This window comes from Moschus berezovskii, chromosome 11 (assembly GCF_049115385.1).
Source record: "Moschus berezovskii isolate FMDL1 chromosome 11, NW_MosBer_1.0, whole genome shotgun sequence".
Taxonomy (NCBI): Eukaryota; Metazoa; Chordata; class Mammalia; order Artiodactyla; family Moschidae; genus Moschus; species Moschus berezovskii.
This window is the reverse complement of record NC_142470.1, coordinates 70517501-70531725: the sequence shown is the minus strand read 5'-3', so window position 1 is coordinate 70531725 and position 14225 is coordinate 70517501. Positions and strand designations below refer to the sequence as shown.

At 45.8% G+C, this 14225-nt stretch overlaps 1 protein-coding gene across 5 annotated transcripts in view; it reads left to right on the top strand.

The window, feature by feature from the left end:
• The window catches only part of SPTBN1 (spectrin beta, non-erythrocytic 1), a 214008-nt gene extending 199984 nt beyond the window's left edge, over positions 1–14024 (top strand). For 4 of the 5 annotated variants that reach the window (XM_088841465.1, XM_088841466.1, XM_088841467.1 and 1 more), the window contains 8 exons: positions 255–339; positions 2076–2272; positions 3370–3482; positions 4160–4223; positions 8563–8801; positions 9986–10159; positions 11859–11901; positions 12699–14024. In XM_088841465.1, the coding sequence (XP_088697591.1) occupies positions 255–339; positions 2076–2272; positions 3370–3482; positions 4160–4223; positions 8563–8801; positions 9986–10159; positions 11859–11901; positions 12699–12917 (1134 nt within the window). In that variant the 3' untranslated portion in view covers positions 12918–14024. Of the gene's footprint in view, positions 1–254; positions 340–2075; positions 2273–3369; positions 3483–4159; positions 4224–5661; positions 7062–8562; positions 8802–9985; positions 10160–11858; positions 11902–12698 lie in introns of those variants that run through there. The other variant, XM_088841469.1, reaches the window with a different exon arrangement.
• The last annotated feature ends 201 nt before the right edge of the window (positions 14025–14225 follow it).

The window sequence follows — 14225 nt, the reverse complement described above, 5'->3', positions numbered from 1 at the left end:
GGCCACCTCACAACAGAGCAACTTTGGGTGGAGCTTGGCCTTCCTCCCAGCCCCCTCTGAAAGGAACATTGCCATGCTCTTCTCTCCTCTACTGGCACACAGATGGACTTGAGTGGTCCTCAGATCTTTCCTACCTTAGTGGTGATGTCTATGTAAAATGTATTTTTCATACATAATGTGACCCATCAAGGGGCAGACTAGGAGGATGTGGTCCAGTCTATTAAGATGTCCCTGGGGTCCTTCTTTTCTCACAGATCAAGGAGAAGTTACTGCAGTTGACGGAAAAGAGAAAAGAAATGATTGACAAGTGGGAAGACCGATGGGAGTGGTTAAGACTGAGTAAGGATACACTGACTCTCTCTGCTCTTTCTGGGTCCCCACTGAAAGCAAGCGAGTTTATTTACCTGCTTTAATTGGTTTGATACAGTATTATGTCTTACTGATTTTTGGAGCCTTTCTGAATGCTTGTTTTTTTAATATCTTATTTAACTATTTCATGCTAATAAGTATTTTTAAGCGGTTCCCTGTGTCACCTTCATTGTCTTTCATTCCCTTGATTGACCTCAGTGCTGTGAGTGGTGTCTAGGTGTGTGGGAACAGCATGGGGACCACAGGATGTGCATCCCTCTGGGGGAGTGCAGTAAAGAGGCCCCCACCCCTCCATTATCTTTAGGAAGAATTGTTACTGCAAAGTCAAGAAGATGGGAAGTTGGCTTGGTTAGGTCTTAATGAAAGCTAGCAATGATGAAGAATTGTCAGTGAAGCAGGCATTATTCTAAATATTCTATATGTTTTTTCTTTATTTACTTTCCACAATAAACTTCTGAGGTAGGTTCTATTTTTAGTCTCATTTTATAAGAGAATATGTGAGCTAACAGAATTTATAACATACGGTATTGGGAGTAGTATTTATGAACTCCAGAGGTAGTCCAACTGAAGCAGTATTTACCGTATTCTGCCATTCTGTGCTTGGAGCTACAGGCTCTGTCCTTACAGCCTTATTCTCAGGTACCACAAGTGCTTTTAGAAGCAGAATCTGAGGGTCTTTTTCTAAAAAATGTTAGGCCTCATTTCTTGAGTGCCTCAGCTCAAGAAGTCCCACTCTTGACCATTCTCTGGGTGAGAATTTGGTCTGTTAATTTTGCCCATTCCCTGGGCAGGTTCATTTCAGTTCAGCAAAGCCCAGGGTACACCCACACTGTGAACTAGGCACCAGGTTGTGTGCTAAGCAATCCTGATGAGGTGAAAAGTCCCTCGTGTGGTGCAGTGTTGGGGGCCACCAGGGTGACACCGATGCTGCCCGCAGTCTTTTTCTTACCTGAATGGCCCCAAGGACTGCTGCTTAATGTGTAATGAAAGTGCCAGCCAGCCATAGCACAGACAGCAGGATCTGACCTGCCTTCTCACAGTGCAGTAGGTGGAGGTCGCGCTGTGTTTTCTCGAGTGGAGGACAGAATGAATAAAGCAGAAGCCTTTTAGCCCAAACCATCTCCATTTTGTGTAGGGCTTCCAGACCTTTCCCTCCCTTTCAACCCCCAAAGTAAAACATAGCACTTCCAACCCAGAAAGTGTGATCGGTGAATGGCCGCTCCATCAGGGTCGTCTGGTTGAACATAGGTTGTGAATTCCTGCAGGGCTCCAAGGCTTACTTCACTGTAGTGGGCTGAGTGAGCAAAGCGTATATTCTGGTCCTACATGGTCTTGTGGCAGCCACTGTTCTCATGGGGCTCTTTAGAACCTGTATTGTGCTGGTCCAAATTGAGATGTGCTCCAAGTATAAAATTTCAAATACAGAAGAAAGAAGATGTAACACAGCTCAGTAATTTTTTAACTGGTTACATGTTGAAATAGCACTTTTATATATCAGGTTGTCTAAAATGTGCTTCTAAAATTAATTTTACCTATTTTTCATGTGGCAAGTAGAAATTGCATGTGTAGCTCCCCTGATGTTTATGTGGACAGAGCAGGTCTGGACTAGACTAGGCGGCTTGTGCAGGCATCTGCCACTAGAGGGCAGCACCACCCCTGCTGCCCAGTCACCTGCCCACATTCTCACTCTCGGCTCTCGTGTGCAGTCTTAGAGGTCCATCAGTTCTCAAGGGATGCCAGTGTGGCCGAGGCCTGGCTGCTCGGGCAGGAGCCCTACCTGTCCAGCCGAGAGATAGGCCAGAGCGTGGACGAGGTTGAGAAGCTCATCAAGCGCCATGAGGCTTTTGAAAAGTCTGCAGCGACCTGGGACGAGAGGTTCTCTGCCCTGGAAAGACTGACGACGGTGAGTGACCGCTAGGAGCCGGGGTGCTCTGTGTTGGTTCCCGTGGGCAGCTCTGCTTCCCCCTCACCTAGACTTGGGAGCTCTTTTCATTGCTCTGTTCTTAACAGCATGAAGGGTCTTCCTGGACTTGGTGTTTCTCTTGGTACAGGACCTGGGGAGATGGCCCAGGGTGACTGCCCCCTCAGTCACTTCCTGGGCACGGAGATCTGTGATCACTTGCTCTCTGGTCATTGATTGATTGGGGTTTGCTTTCCTCTTTTGATCTGTTTTTTTTTCCCTGTATCGTATAGAAGCTGCGGTTCCTAGGCATTGTAGCCATACAGTTATCTTCAAATTTCAGAATTGGAATTCCCATCAGGCAGAAGTAGCTTATCCTAGACCACTAGGCTCTCCCCAGTCCTGATGATCTCTTCTGCCAAAATAAAGGCTTTAGAATAGGATTTGCTCACTGGTGATCTCTCTCCCAAGACACTTGCACTGCTGGTGAAAAGCTGATTCTTATATGCTATACAGAAATGGTGTTCTTAAGATTCTGGGCTTCTCAGCTATACCTGTATACTTCTGTGCTAAAATGGAATACTGTGGTACTCACATACTGCTCATGAAATGGGTTAGTTTCAGTTGGACTAGTTTGTGACTTTTTAAAATGTGTTATTGGGGTTTAGCTAAGCCCAATCCCCAGCACAGCACAAGAAACCTCATTGGGGAGTTACTGCAGTGCTGACTTAGTGGTGTTTGAGCTCTGATGGGAAGTCCAGCACGGACCTTCCCACTCAGCTACTTTCTTCCTCAGTGAATTCAAGGGCTACAGAGTTCGTGTAGCAATTAAACTCAATGTCCCAGTGCCACACACAACTCCCAGGAATTCTGCCAGCCTGTATAGTGGATCTGCTTCATCATGCAGACCTTGGTTTCCTGTGGCTTGGGGTTGTAGCCTCAGTTCCTATGACCTTAATGAGCTTTTGCATGGGATGTCAGAGCTCCAGGTCATCCTGTGTGATCCAGTGTAGAACACTCAAATAGGGCTCACCTGGAACCCTTTCCTTAAAAGAGGCAGAGTTTGGGGCTCTGCCAGACTTCACGGTGTTCTCCCTCAGTTGGAGCTACTGGAAGTGCGCAGACAGCAAGAGGAAGAGGAGAGGAAGAGGCGGCCGCCCTCCCCCGAGCCGAGCACGAAGGTTTCCGAGGAGACTGAGTCCCAGCAGCAGTGGTGAGTCACAGGCAGCCCGCCTGCCCGCACCCAGCGTCAGTGACAAGTGGGGTTTAGGGAGCACGTTTCTAAGCCTGTGCTGCACTGTGCCCTTCCTGTCAGTCATTCTGCAGACAACGTAGACCCCACAGTCACATTTGAGGACACTGACTTGTCCATAGTATCATTGCTGTGTTGGCAGAGAAAGTGGAATGTAGGCAGCGCTCTCTCTGCTGTGCACACGTAGCAACATAGACACACAGGACTTCCCCAGGAGTAAAGGGGTGCAGTGAACCACCTGGATTTCAGGCCAGTGACTGCATGGTGATGCTTTCTGAAAGTTCTGGGTGATTTCAAACAAAGGGCAAAAACTACTCTCTGTTTCTGAAAGACTGAGTATTTTGCTGTGGTTAAAGGTCTGTGACAACTAATGCCACCTCTGTGGGCACTAATGCCTGAGGTCTCACTCTCTATCTAGAGTCCATTTGAAATACTTGAAAGTTTTAACAAAGAAATCCCATTATGTGAAAGAGGGCTGTTTATGTTTTCTGAGAGAGAGGCTCTGATAAAGTTGATCTGTGTTCTCCCCGATCCTGCCTTACTCTTCTCTTTCTCCTCTTTTCTTCTTTCCTCCCCTACCTTCCCTCCTTCCCCATTTCCTCCTCTCCTCCATCTTCTCTTCCCTTTTTTCCCAACAGGGATACTTCAAAAGGAGAGCAAGTTTCCCAGAATGGTTTGCCGGCTGAACAGGGATCTCCACGGGTTAGTTACCGCTCTCAAACCTACCAAAACTACAAAAACTTTAATAGCAGACGGACAGCCAGTGACCAGCCGTGGTCTGGACTGTGAAGTTCGCTACTGTTTGTCAAGAACCACTCTTTCCAAATCCTGTTGGTTTGACCTTTTGGCGTCCACTTCACCCACAGTGTTAAAAATTTTATTGGATTCATAGTTTTCCTTGGTTTCATATTTGTTTGCATTTAATTCATGTTTATTTGAGTCTTTTAACTGATGGATGCTCCATTGCCTGAAAGCAACCTACATAATTTTTGTTTATTTATCATGAGCTTTTTACTTTATTAAGATGTTGCAGCAAAAGCCTTACGTGAGTAATTGAAATTAAATGAGATTACAGCAAAATGAAGAAGAAAACTAGAATCTGACAGGTATGGCACATCCAGTTGTACTAACAGGGTGCAGTCTGCACCGTACGTAGCTCCCTTCACAGATGTTATTAACCTGTGGCAGTTCACCAGGAACTAGGAAGACTGGTAGATGAGGAGGGAGACCTCCAGTACTAAGATTAAAACCTAAGGTCAGCTGTGTAACATTCCATGAAGGATACAGTCATTTATTGAGAAACAGTAGAAAAGAGTTGAAGCTGTTTTAGGTGCAGAATCTGAACGGTTTTGAGACCCTCGGATCATTTATTACCTTTTTACAAACCAGTTCCTCTTTTTTTTTCTGCCAAGTCCTGAGCTGAGAGTGGTAGGCTCGCTTACAGCAGTTTACATAGCTGGTCTCAGGAGTCAGGTGCCTCCACCTCCGTCTGGGTCACCATCAGTGCTGCTGGGGCATGGATCCTGGCGGGTGAGGCTGCACTTCTTGGCATGTTTGGGAAGCCTGCCTAACCAGATTTCCATGCCTTTCCGTCCAGTTAATGACTTCAGGGTGTCAGACTGTTTAAATTTTTCCAACCAGTGAAACAAAAGCCATGCTGGTTCACCCTGATTTCTTGAACGATGCACTTGGGAGACCACCCCAGGAGCCGTTGCCTGCCTTCAGGCTCCAGAAGTTCTTTCAGTCTCCAGAAGTTCTTTCAGTCTCTTTAGACAGAAATTCCGTTGTGTGTCTCATATGGATCTTCCAGTTCATTTTTTATTTTCTTATGACTTTTTGTGGCACTAATAAGGAGTCTTTTAGGATATTTATCAGACCACCAGCAGGGATCGAAATGTTTTATCAGAAATTCTATTCCTTAGGAATAAAAGCTAAAGAAAGAGATGATTTCCTGGTACTGATAAAGGCAAAATCAAACCAGGTCCACATTACATAAAAGCTGTGTGAGACATTCACTTACTCATATGCCATATTTAGATGTTAGTGGATTCAGAAGACCTGTTTTGATATGTGTTCTCCATAAGTTAAGTCTAATTTGTCTTTTCATTTCATGATGCATGTCTTTTTTTTCTTTTGTCAGGATAACATCATATAGCATCTTGTTTGTTTTTTCCTTATTTCTATGTACATATCTATCTACTTGCGGCTGTAGATGGGTATATAGATAGATGCCAAGCTTCTTATGTTCTGGGAGTAGTATGCACCATTGTTGGGTCTCTGCCTTAAATCATACCAAAATTCATCTTAGAAAAAAATATTGCTTCATCTTTCGTCATTAGGGAGCCCAGTTTCTGGCTCCAAATAGTATGTGTCATTGATCTCTATGTATATATGTGATGTGTCCATATATATATGTTTAAATTTTGTATCAGTAGGACTAATACCCAATTTTATGCCTTTTGTATTCAGAAGACCAAAAAAAAAAACAGAAGCCACATAAGCATAGAGAGAAGGAGTGCTATGATGTTTTTGGCATTTGTTCTCATGCCTATTTTTAATCTAGATTTTTAAATTGTAGCTTGCCAGAACAAATTTTTAGTTGTAATTTGATTGTATCAGAAGAAGAAAAGCTCTTTTCATTCTTCTGAGTTACAGTGCAGAGACTCAAGTTAATGAACTTTTGACAATAGTGTTGCTTTGTGCACTTAGAAAACCAATCAGGCATTCCATGTGCTACTAGTTGTCACGTTGCATTTATGTTCACCTTCTGATTGAACTATCTCAGGTGTATCCAGCCACTAAAGCACTCTGGACTAATTGCTAAAGAGAAGCAATGCCGGGTGGGGGTGGGGGGATCCACAGGTACCCACTGTTTGGTCACAGCACTACGATTTGCTTTTGATGTTTGTCTCTAGTTGCGTGTTGTCTGTTGGCATGCTTAAGCACATGTCCATTAAAATTCATTTTGTTCCTTTTATTTTCCTTGTTTTCTTGGTTAGTGATTCATTTGCATAAACATTAATTATCTCTGCATACTGGTTTGGGGTTTTCTCTTTCCTTCTAACTCTAAAGAAAAAAATTTTTGCTGCAGAATTTCCCCCAGCTGAGGCTTCCCCTGGCCTTCACCTGCCTTGGAGTCTGACCAAGTATGAGAAATTTTAGCCTTTTCCCAGTAAACATTCCGCTGTCTAGGTCATTGCTGTCACTTGCAGTTTTTGAGTCACACCTGCAGCACTAATTTTTTTTTTAACCTGGTTTCTGTCCACACTAACCCCATGTCTCCTTGGACTCACGCCTGACACAGGCCTTCCAGACCAATCTCATACTTCCTCCCCAGTAGAAATCTCGAAATCTCACACCAAAACAGATTAGTCAGCCTTAAAGTCCACTCTCTTTCGACTCAGGGGTGTTTTATTGTTTGGTCATTATTTCCCCTCTATCTCTCCTTTAAAAGTGAAAGGCAAGAGAGATATTTAAATAGCCCATTGCTTATAAGCACATGTCTGCAGGCTGTCACTTGCAAGGCCAGGATAATCACCATGCATCTCCTCGCCCATGCCTCTCTGCCCTCACAATCGTGTTTCCACATTGCTGTGTGGATAAAGAGGTCTAATCACAAACACCCTGAAAGTGCCTCGCCTCTGGTCCCACCCTAAACTCAGATGCTGACAGTGATAGTTTGTTTAGACAGAATATAAACTTGACTCCTGCCCTGTCACTTAGGTAAGACCCAGCAGAGACATCCAGTTCCCGAGAGTTGACATATCTGATGTTCAAGCAGTGGTGGCCAGTCTCCCATTGATCCTGTTGAGGTTGTTGCTGCTAATTTGGTGTCACTTGGTTCTGGGCAGCAGTGGTGGGGGACGTTATCTAATGAGCGTGCCATTGACACCTCCATGTTTGTCCGTGTAAAAGGGGTGCAGGTTGTCTGTAATCCACTAAAGCGTCAGCCACACCCAGCTTTAGTAACTCGCTAATCCCACACCCCGGGTGTATTAGCCAGGGGCCCGCTACAGTTCATGGTACACAGTTGATGGCACACAGGCTGAAAGCGATAAGAATGGAGACCCTACTGCATTTCCCAAGCCGAAAAGCCGTGAGGGTTACCATAGCAATGAGCTTGGGAAGGAACAACTCCCGAAGACGACTCCAGCCTGAAGGGTCAGAGCTGCTGGAAGCCTGGCTGGCTGGGCTTCCTCGTCTCAGTGCAGCAAAGCACCGTGATCAACCAGCACGTGATGGGGAAGGCCCTGGTTCTGTCTTTGTTTGGGGGTAAATAGTCGTGTGGTGTTGAGTGACTGTGATTGGCTTTTCCAGCTCCTTTAACACAAACTACAACCCACTCACGATACAACTTCGGCAGACGTGGTTACATTGATGTTCGTTGACTTGCCTTATTTCCTTCCAGCTCTTAAGTTCCAAAGTCTAACGGGGATGGTAGACATGAAGTGCATGATTGCTGTCTTAATTTCTGCATGTGTTTATGACCACGTGTCGGGGGGTGGGCGGGAAGGGGAGCTGGAGAGCATTTTCAGAAACTGAAGGTCTTTTTTGTCTGACTCTGGGGGAATGCTGTGTAGCTCTGATAGAGTTGTCTATTCATCTGTTTGTGAATGCCCTTTCGCTTCAACTTCAGCCCTTCTGGTGGCGTCCTTGGTTGTAAGGTGGCTGCTGTATAACGTCCGCTCTTTCATATTTAATACGTGTGATTGTTACTGTTGTCCTTTTGTTTTAACGTAACCATAAGAGGAAATGATCTCAGTTCTATTAGAGAAAATGGATTGATCAGAGGAGCAGAGTGCAGTAAAACTCATCCTGGCATTTCGCTTTTCTCATCTCCCCGTAAATGGGCGGGTATTAATCCACCCCCACCTTCTAATGTCCTTGGTATCCAGCTGGCTTTGTGGGATGTGCAATGGTTTTACTGTACTGCCTCGATCTGTGCCAGGCATTTATACACAGCCACGTGTGCGAGTCAGAGCGTATGTGGTCCACCCCAGGGCTCACGGGGTTAGCTGAATGGCCTTTCCGCTGTCCCTAGATGGCAGGAACAGTGGACACCAGCGAAATGGTCAATGGCGCTGCAGAACAGAGGACAAGCTCGAAAGAGTCCAGCCCCCTCCCCTCCCCCACCTCCGATCGCAAAGCCAAGACTGCTCTCCCAGCCCAGAGTGCCGCCACCTTGCCAGCCAGGACCCAGGAGACACCCTCGGCCCAGATGGAAGGCTTCCTGAACCGGAAGCATGAGTGGGAGGCCCACAATAAGAAGGCCTCGAGCAGGTAACAGCACAGAGGCCGGCGGTCCTAGGGGAACAGCCCGTGCGAGGTGGAGGTGGATGGCTCTTGATTGAGAGGGGAGTGTGTGTTCATGTGTCTGGTTGGTTCTGTAGCTTCTTGGGCATCACATCCTTCTTGGGAAGTGGGAGTACAGTGCTTTTTATTCACCGAGACAAGGAAGAGTTAAGTGTGTGAGAGAACAGCAAGAAGAGGCCTTAGTAGGGCTGAGAAGGAATGCCACTAGATTGAGAGGGAGGAGTCTTCCCTAGAGTGAAGTGATTTCACTGTTATTTTTCCTCCTTGTGGGTTGCTTAATGTGGATTGTTTAAGTCACCTTTTCTCCTAGCATTTGTTATACTGATTATCTCCCAATAGCCCTACTTTTATTATGTTCATAACTGAGGCTCTGGGAGGTTAAGAAAGCTCACCCTGTGTAATACCCTAGTAAATGGCACAGCTGGCACACCCTAGTAAAACTTACCCGACTCCACAGCCTGTGTGCTTAACCAGTAAACTAAGCTGCCTGGGACCCACCATGTACAGTTGCGCAGGTTGTATACTGTACGAGGGAATCCCGTCTAAGAGCTGCCATCCACATTGAGAACAGTATAATTTATTTGTTAATACAGGAAGGTGGCAGTAAAGTGTCTGCTAATAAAAGGAGTATATTGGGGCAGTTTGCCGTATCCAGGGAGGAGGAAGGAAGGCTTCCTGTTTCTAATTCAGCCAGTGCACCATAAGAGCTCATGGCCCTGAATCTGCTTCACTATCAGGTTGCCAGGCCACATTACAGAATGAAGCTGAGATTGAGGAGCTACTTGAGGACAGGCATGTTTCCAATAAGGAGCCTGGCCTGTACCCCATTACCACGAGAGGGTACCAAACACCCACAAAAAGCTTTCCGGTCAGAGCCAAGAGTCTCTTTATTTAATAGAAGAGGGCACTGTGTTTTTCTTCAAAGTCAGAGCATTCAAAACCTGCCATTTTAGCAACATGGTTTTGTCTTGGGAGTCTGCAGAGGAATTTTGTTGCATTGTTTATTTTTAACAGAATTTAGGAAGGGCTTTTATTATAACAGGGATCGTGCCATGCTGTGTGGGGACCATTTTCGTATTAAACGGACTCTCAGTTCTTTAAGGGGGTGTGGTATGGAGCAAAACCTTGTCATGCCTTTCTTTATGGCTCAGGTCCTGGCACAATGTTTATTGTGTCATAAATAACCAAGAAATGGGTTTCTACAAAGACGCAAAGACAGCTGCTTCAGGAATTCCCTACCACAGTGAGGTCCCTGTGAGTTTGAAAGAAGCCATCTGTGAAGTGGCCCTTGATTACAAGAAGAAGAAGCACGTGTTCAAGCTCAGGTGAGAGTTGCCAGAGAGTGGGTGTGAGTGTTGATTTTCACTCCAGGCATTGGTTTTCTTAGATGCTGTGATCAGTTGGTTCCTCTCCTCTATCATTTAAAAAGTTACCAACAGAGTGACAGACGGTATAGGCACACATCTTGGTTAGGGTCCCCAGCGTCTCTTGTGGTGAACAGTACAGCTAACATTGCAGAAAAGGAGCTTTCGTTTTTTATCAGCTGGAGCTTAGTATTTCTAAGACAAGGTGAACTCATCACATCTCACAGTTAAAGGGACACTTAGAAAAATAGTTTCCCCATTGTGCAGCTAATCCAGTCCTAGGACATGCTGTTCTTTGCTCATGACTTATCTGGAGACAGGTCAAGTGAGTCATTCTGCACCCGGATGGAGACAAACAGGAAGGAGGGGGCCCCGTGCTCCCCTGGCGCACCCAGTGGGTGTTCCAGACGCCTCTGGAACCATCCAGTCCACATGTCTCTACCCTTTAGAACACATTTGACTCCCCACAGAGTGGATCCAAGCTCAGAAGTTCTGCTTATCCTTGGAAATGGGCAGAAAAATCAGTTTTTCTTGTAAAAACATAAGTGAAAATGTTAGTAGTTAGGATGATACTAATCTAATCTGTTGCTGTGGGATCTGGAAAGCTTTGGTCCTCGGTTACGGGTGTGTCTCAGCCAGCTAGACGAGGCCAAGGACCACAAATGAGAGCGATTCAAGCGGTGTGATTTCTTGAGCTCTTGGTGCACACAGAAGGCAGGTACGGACCTGGGACGCTTTTCACACCATAACATCCGGCGCAGACAGCCAGGCTCCTTGGCTGCCTCCTCTGTGCTCCGCTGACACAGTGTCAGAGGGCTGGGACGTTGCCAGAGAGCACCTGACCCCTCCACACCAGTAATGCCCCCTTCCTCTTGACGCAGCCCTCCCAGCCAGTCCCCTCCGTGTCACAGCGATGGCCTCACCAGGGCAGTTTCTTCAGTTCTGAGATGTATGTAAGAAGAGAAATCTTTCTGTGACTTTCTGTCAGTTGACAAAGTCTGGTATTTGTTAATGTGGGGCATATAAGCTCAGTGGTAAGATTTCAAAAGGGCTTATATATTTCAAAGAGCTTTCTCTTTCATTCAGTTTAGAGCAGTGATCAGTCATCCACGTGGTCTTTGCCACAACAAGTCCAGGTATAGATACGTTTGGAACATTTTTGATCCTTCCAGTGAGTGAAACGGGGCTTCCCAGGTGGCATTAGTAATAAAGAACCCACCTTAAAAAAAAAAAAAAACCCACCTGCCAGGAGACCTAAGAGATGTGGATTTGATCCTTGGGTCAGGGAGAACCCCTGGAGAAAGAAATGGCAACTCACTCCACTATTCTTGCTTGGAGAATCCCAGGAACAGAGGAGCCTGGCAGGCTACAGTCCATGGGGTCACCAAGAGTCACACACGGCTGAAGCGACTTAGCACACATGCAGTGACTGAAACACACAAGTCACTTGTGTATATTGGCCCAGTTATATGGCCTCTTGATGTCGGGAGTGGCTGCCCATCCCATGCAGGCCCCGAACACATTGAGTGATGTGTGCAGGGTTCCGACGGGCGTTTCTAGTGTGATTCCTGTGGCCTGTTTGTGTCCCACAGAGGATGTGAGAGTTAGGGGTTTTTTTCTTAAGGTATATTGTGACTGACTTTCTTCTTTCAAATTACAGACTAAATGACGGCAATGAGTACCTCTTCCAAGCCAAAGATGATGTAAGTTTTTAAGATTCTTTTTTGTTCCCCAATATAAGTTTACAAGTGTTGGTAACCTGATGAGCATTATATATGATGCTCTTCACATAAGTGATGATCAGTGGTGGCATCTGTCCTCTGGTCTCCACAGTCACAGACGCTGGAAGATCTTCTGTTCTCCTGTGTCTGTCAGAGGTAGTCAGTGTCATCTCATTGTTCTCCCACCCTGGCAGGAAAGCTAGCGCAGGGTCTCTTGAAGTTCATGGAGGAGAACTGTGGGTGACACACAGGGAGGTGGTCTCCAAACTGGTGTGGAGCCCACAGCCCAGCCAGGCACCTCCCCTCTGTGCCGACTGTACTCCACTGCATTTAACCAACCATCGCTTGGCTGTATGGTCAGCCGACAAGAAAACGACATGTGTAGGGCGTTAAATTCAAAAAAAGCAACTTCTGTTAAGTTTACACAATGTGGTGTATCAAATAGATTTCAATTTCAAAAAAGAAAAAGCACTTTCTAGGGTAGGACCTGACCCCCAGGCTATAGGCCAGTCTTCCAGCTCGTCACATTTGTAAGACTATATACTACAGTGGGGACCTTCAGGTACTATAAACTGAATTCTGGTGAGCATCGAACCATGGTCACAACTGTCCTGATGAAGCAGGCATTTGTTAGAGAGCCACTGTCCCTTCTCAGGCAGACACGCTGTTCCCAAGCTTTCCAACCCACAGCACCTCAGACGGTCACCCAGGTGGAGTGAGAGTGTCTCATGTCCATCCACCTGAGATGAGGCTCTCGTGTGTCCCCCTGCTTCGTCCAGGAGGAAATGAACACGTGGATCCAGGCCGTCTCCTCCGCCATCTCGTCTGATAAACACGAGGTGTCTGCCAGCAGCCAGAGCACGCCAGCACCCAGCCGGGCTCAGACCCTGCCCGCCAGCAGCGCCACCGTCACCAGCGAGTCCAGTCCCGGCCGACGGGAGAAGGACAGAGAGAGAGACAAAGAAAAGAGGTTCAGCCTGTTTGGCAAAAAGAAGTGAACTCCTTTCTGTCACTTCCTGCCCTTCTCTTCTTACCTTTCCAGTGAAATTCCAGCATGCAAGCTCAGAACCAACACATTACTCTCTGTGCCTAAATGTTCCTCCATGTGGTTGATTTTTTTTTCTTTTAATTTATAGAGCATTTCTCGGGGAGGGTGGGGGAAAATACAACCTAAACACTTTATCTCCAAGTTAACAAAAGTTTGAGGTGCAGAGGGAAGACCAGATTTTTTTTAACGAAATTATATAGATTAGATCTCAGTATTTAAACTGTTCCTCAATTTTGTGAGGCTGTGTTGGAAATAACCCGCCTCTAGTGCTGTTGGTATGCAAGGCAGCGGTGCTTAAACAATATTTCCTGTGCTCACCACAAACAAAACGTACCAATGTCCCGACACCATTCTCTCCCATTTACTACCAGTGGGTACCTTGAGTCTTGACTCTTAGAAGCGCCCCTGATGGGTCTAACCTGGATTAAACAGATTGTGTGTTATGATCTCGCTGCAGCCACAGCACAGCCCCATTGTTAACTCTGCAGACCAAGCCACTTGTACCTGGCATCACTTACTAACACACGACATGCAGCTTTTCTGCATCAAACTGGACAGTAGTTAAGAATGTCGGGATACAAGAAGGAATAGAAAACCAATACTGTTTTAAATAATCTGTAATTTCAATTTTTTTTTTGCTGAAATACATTATATTGTATGTTTGAGATAATTCTAGTACAAAGTATAATAAAACTAGATGTATAATAAACCCTTTAAATCATTGGTAAGTGTGCAAGTGGAACCGAGGCATTTACTGGACAAAGTCATGTTACCGTAATGGTTACTTGCTTGTGCGTTACCACACTGTGTTATAATTTGCTTCATTACCTTGCTCTTTGATACATAGTGTGCATTTCTCTGTCACTGTAACGATTATAATGACAAATTTTCATCTTACTGCACAATCAAAATGGCATTGATAGGAATGAACTCCAGAGGCTGGGCCTGACAGGGAGGTTGGTCACTCAGGCCTGGTGCTCAGTCGTATGACCTGTACCTCTCAACTTTGGCCCTATCTGTTAAATATATGCGATGTCATTAAATGCTTTTAAATCTAGCATGGTGGGTGACCGTTGTTTTTCCTCTCTGCGTGCGCACCATGTAGGGAGTTTGCACAGTGTAAAATAGCAAACGGGAAACAGGAGACGGTCCATCTGGGTTCCTGTTGCACGTTCTTGTGTATGTCTGGTGTCCCAGCTTTGAAAAATCACAAGAAACAGAGCAATAAATATGGAATGCTTTGTAGCCATACATCCAG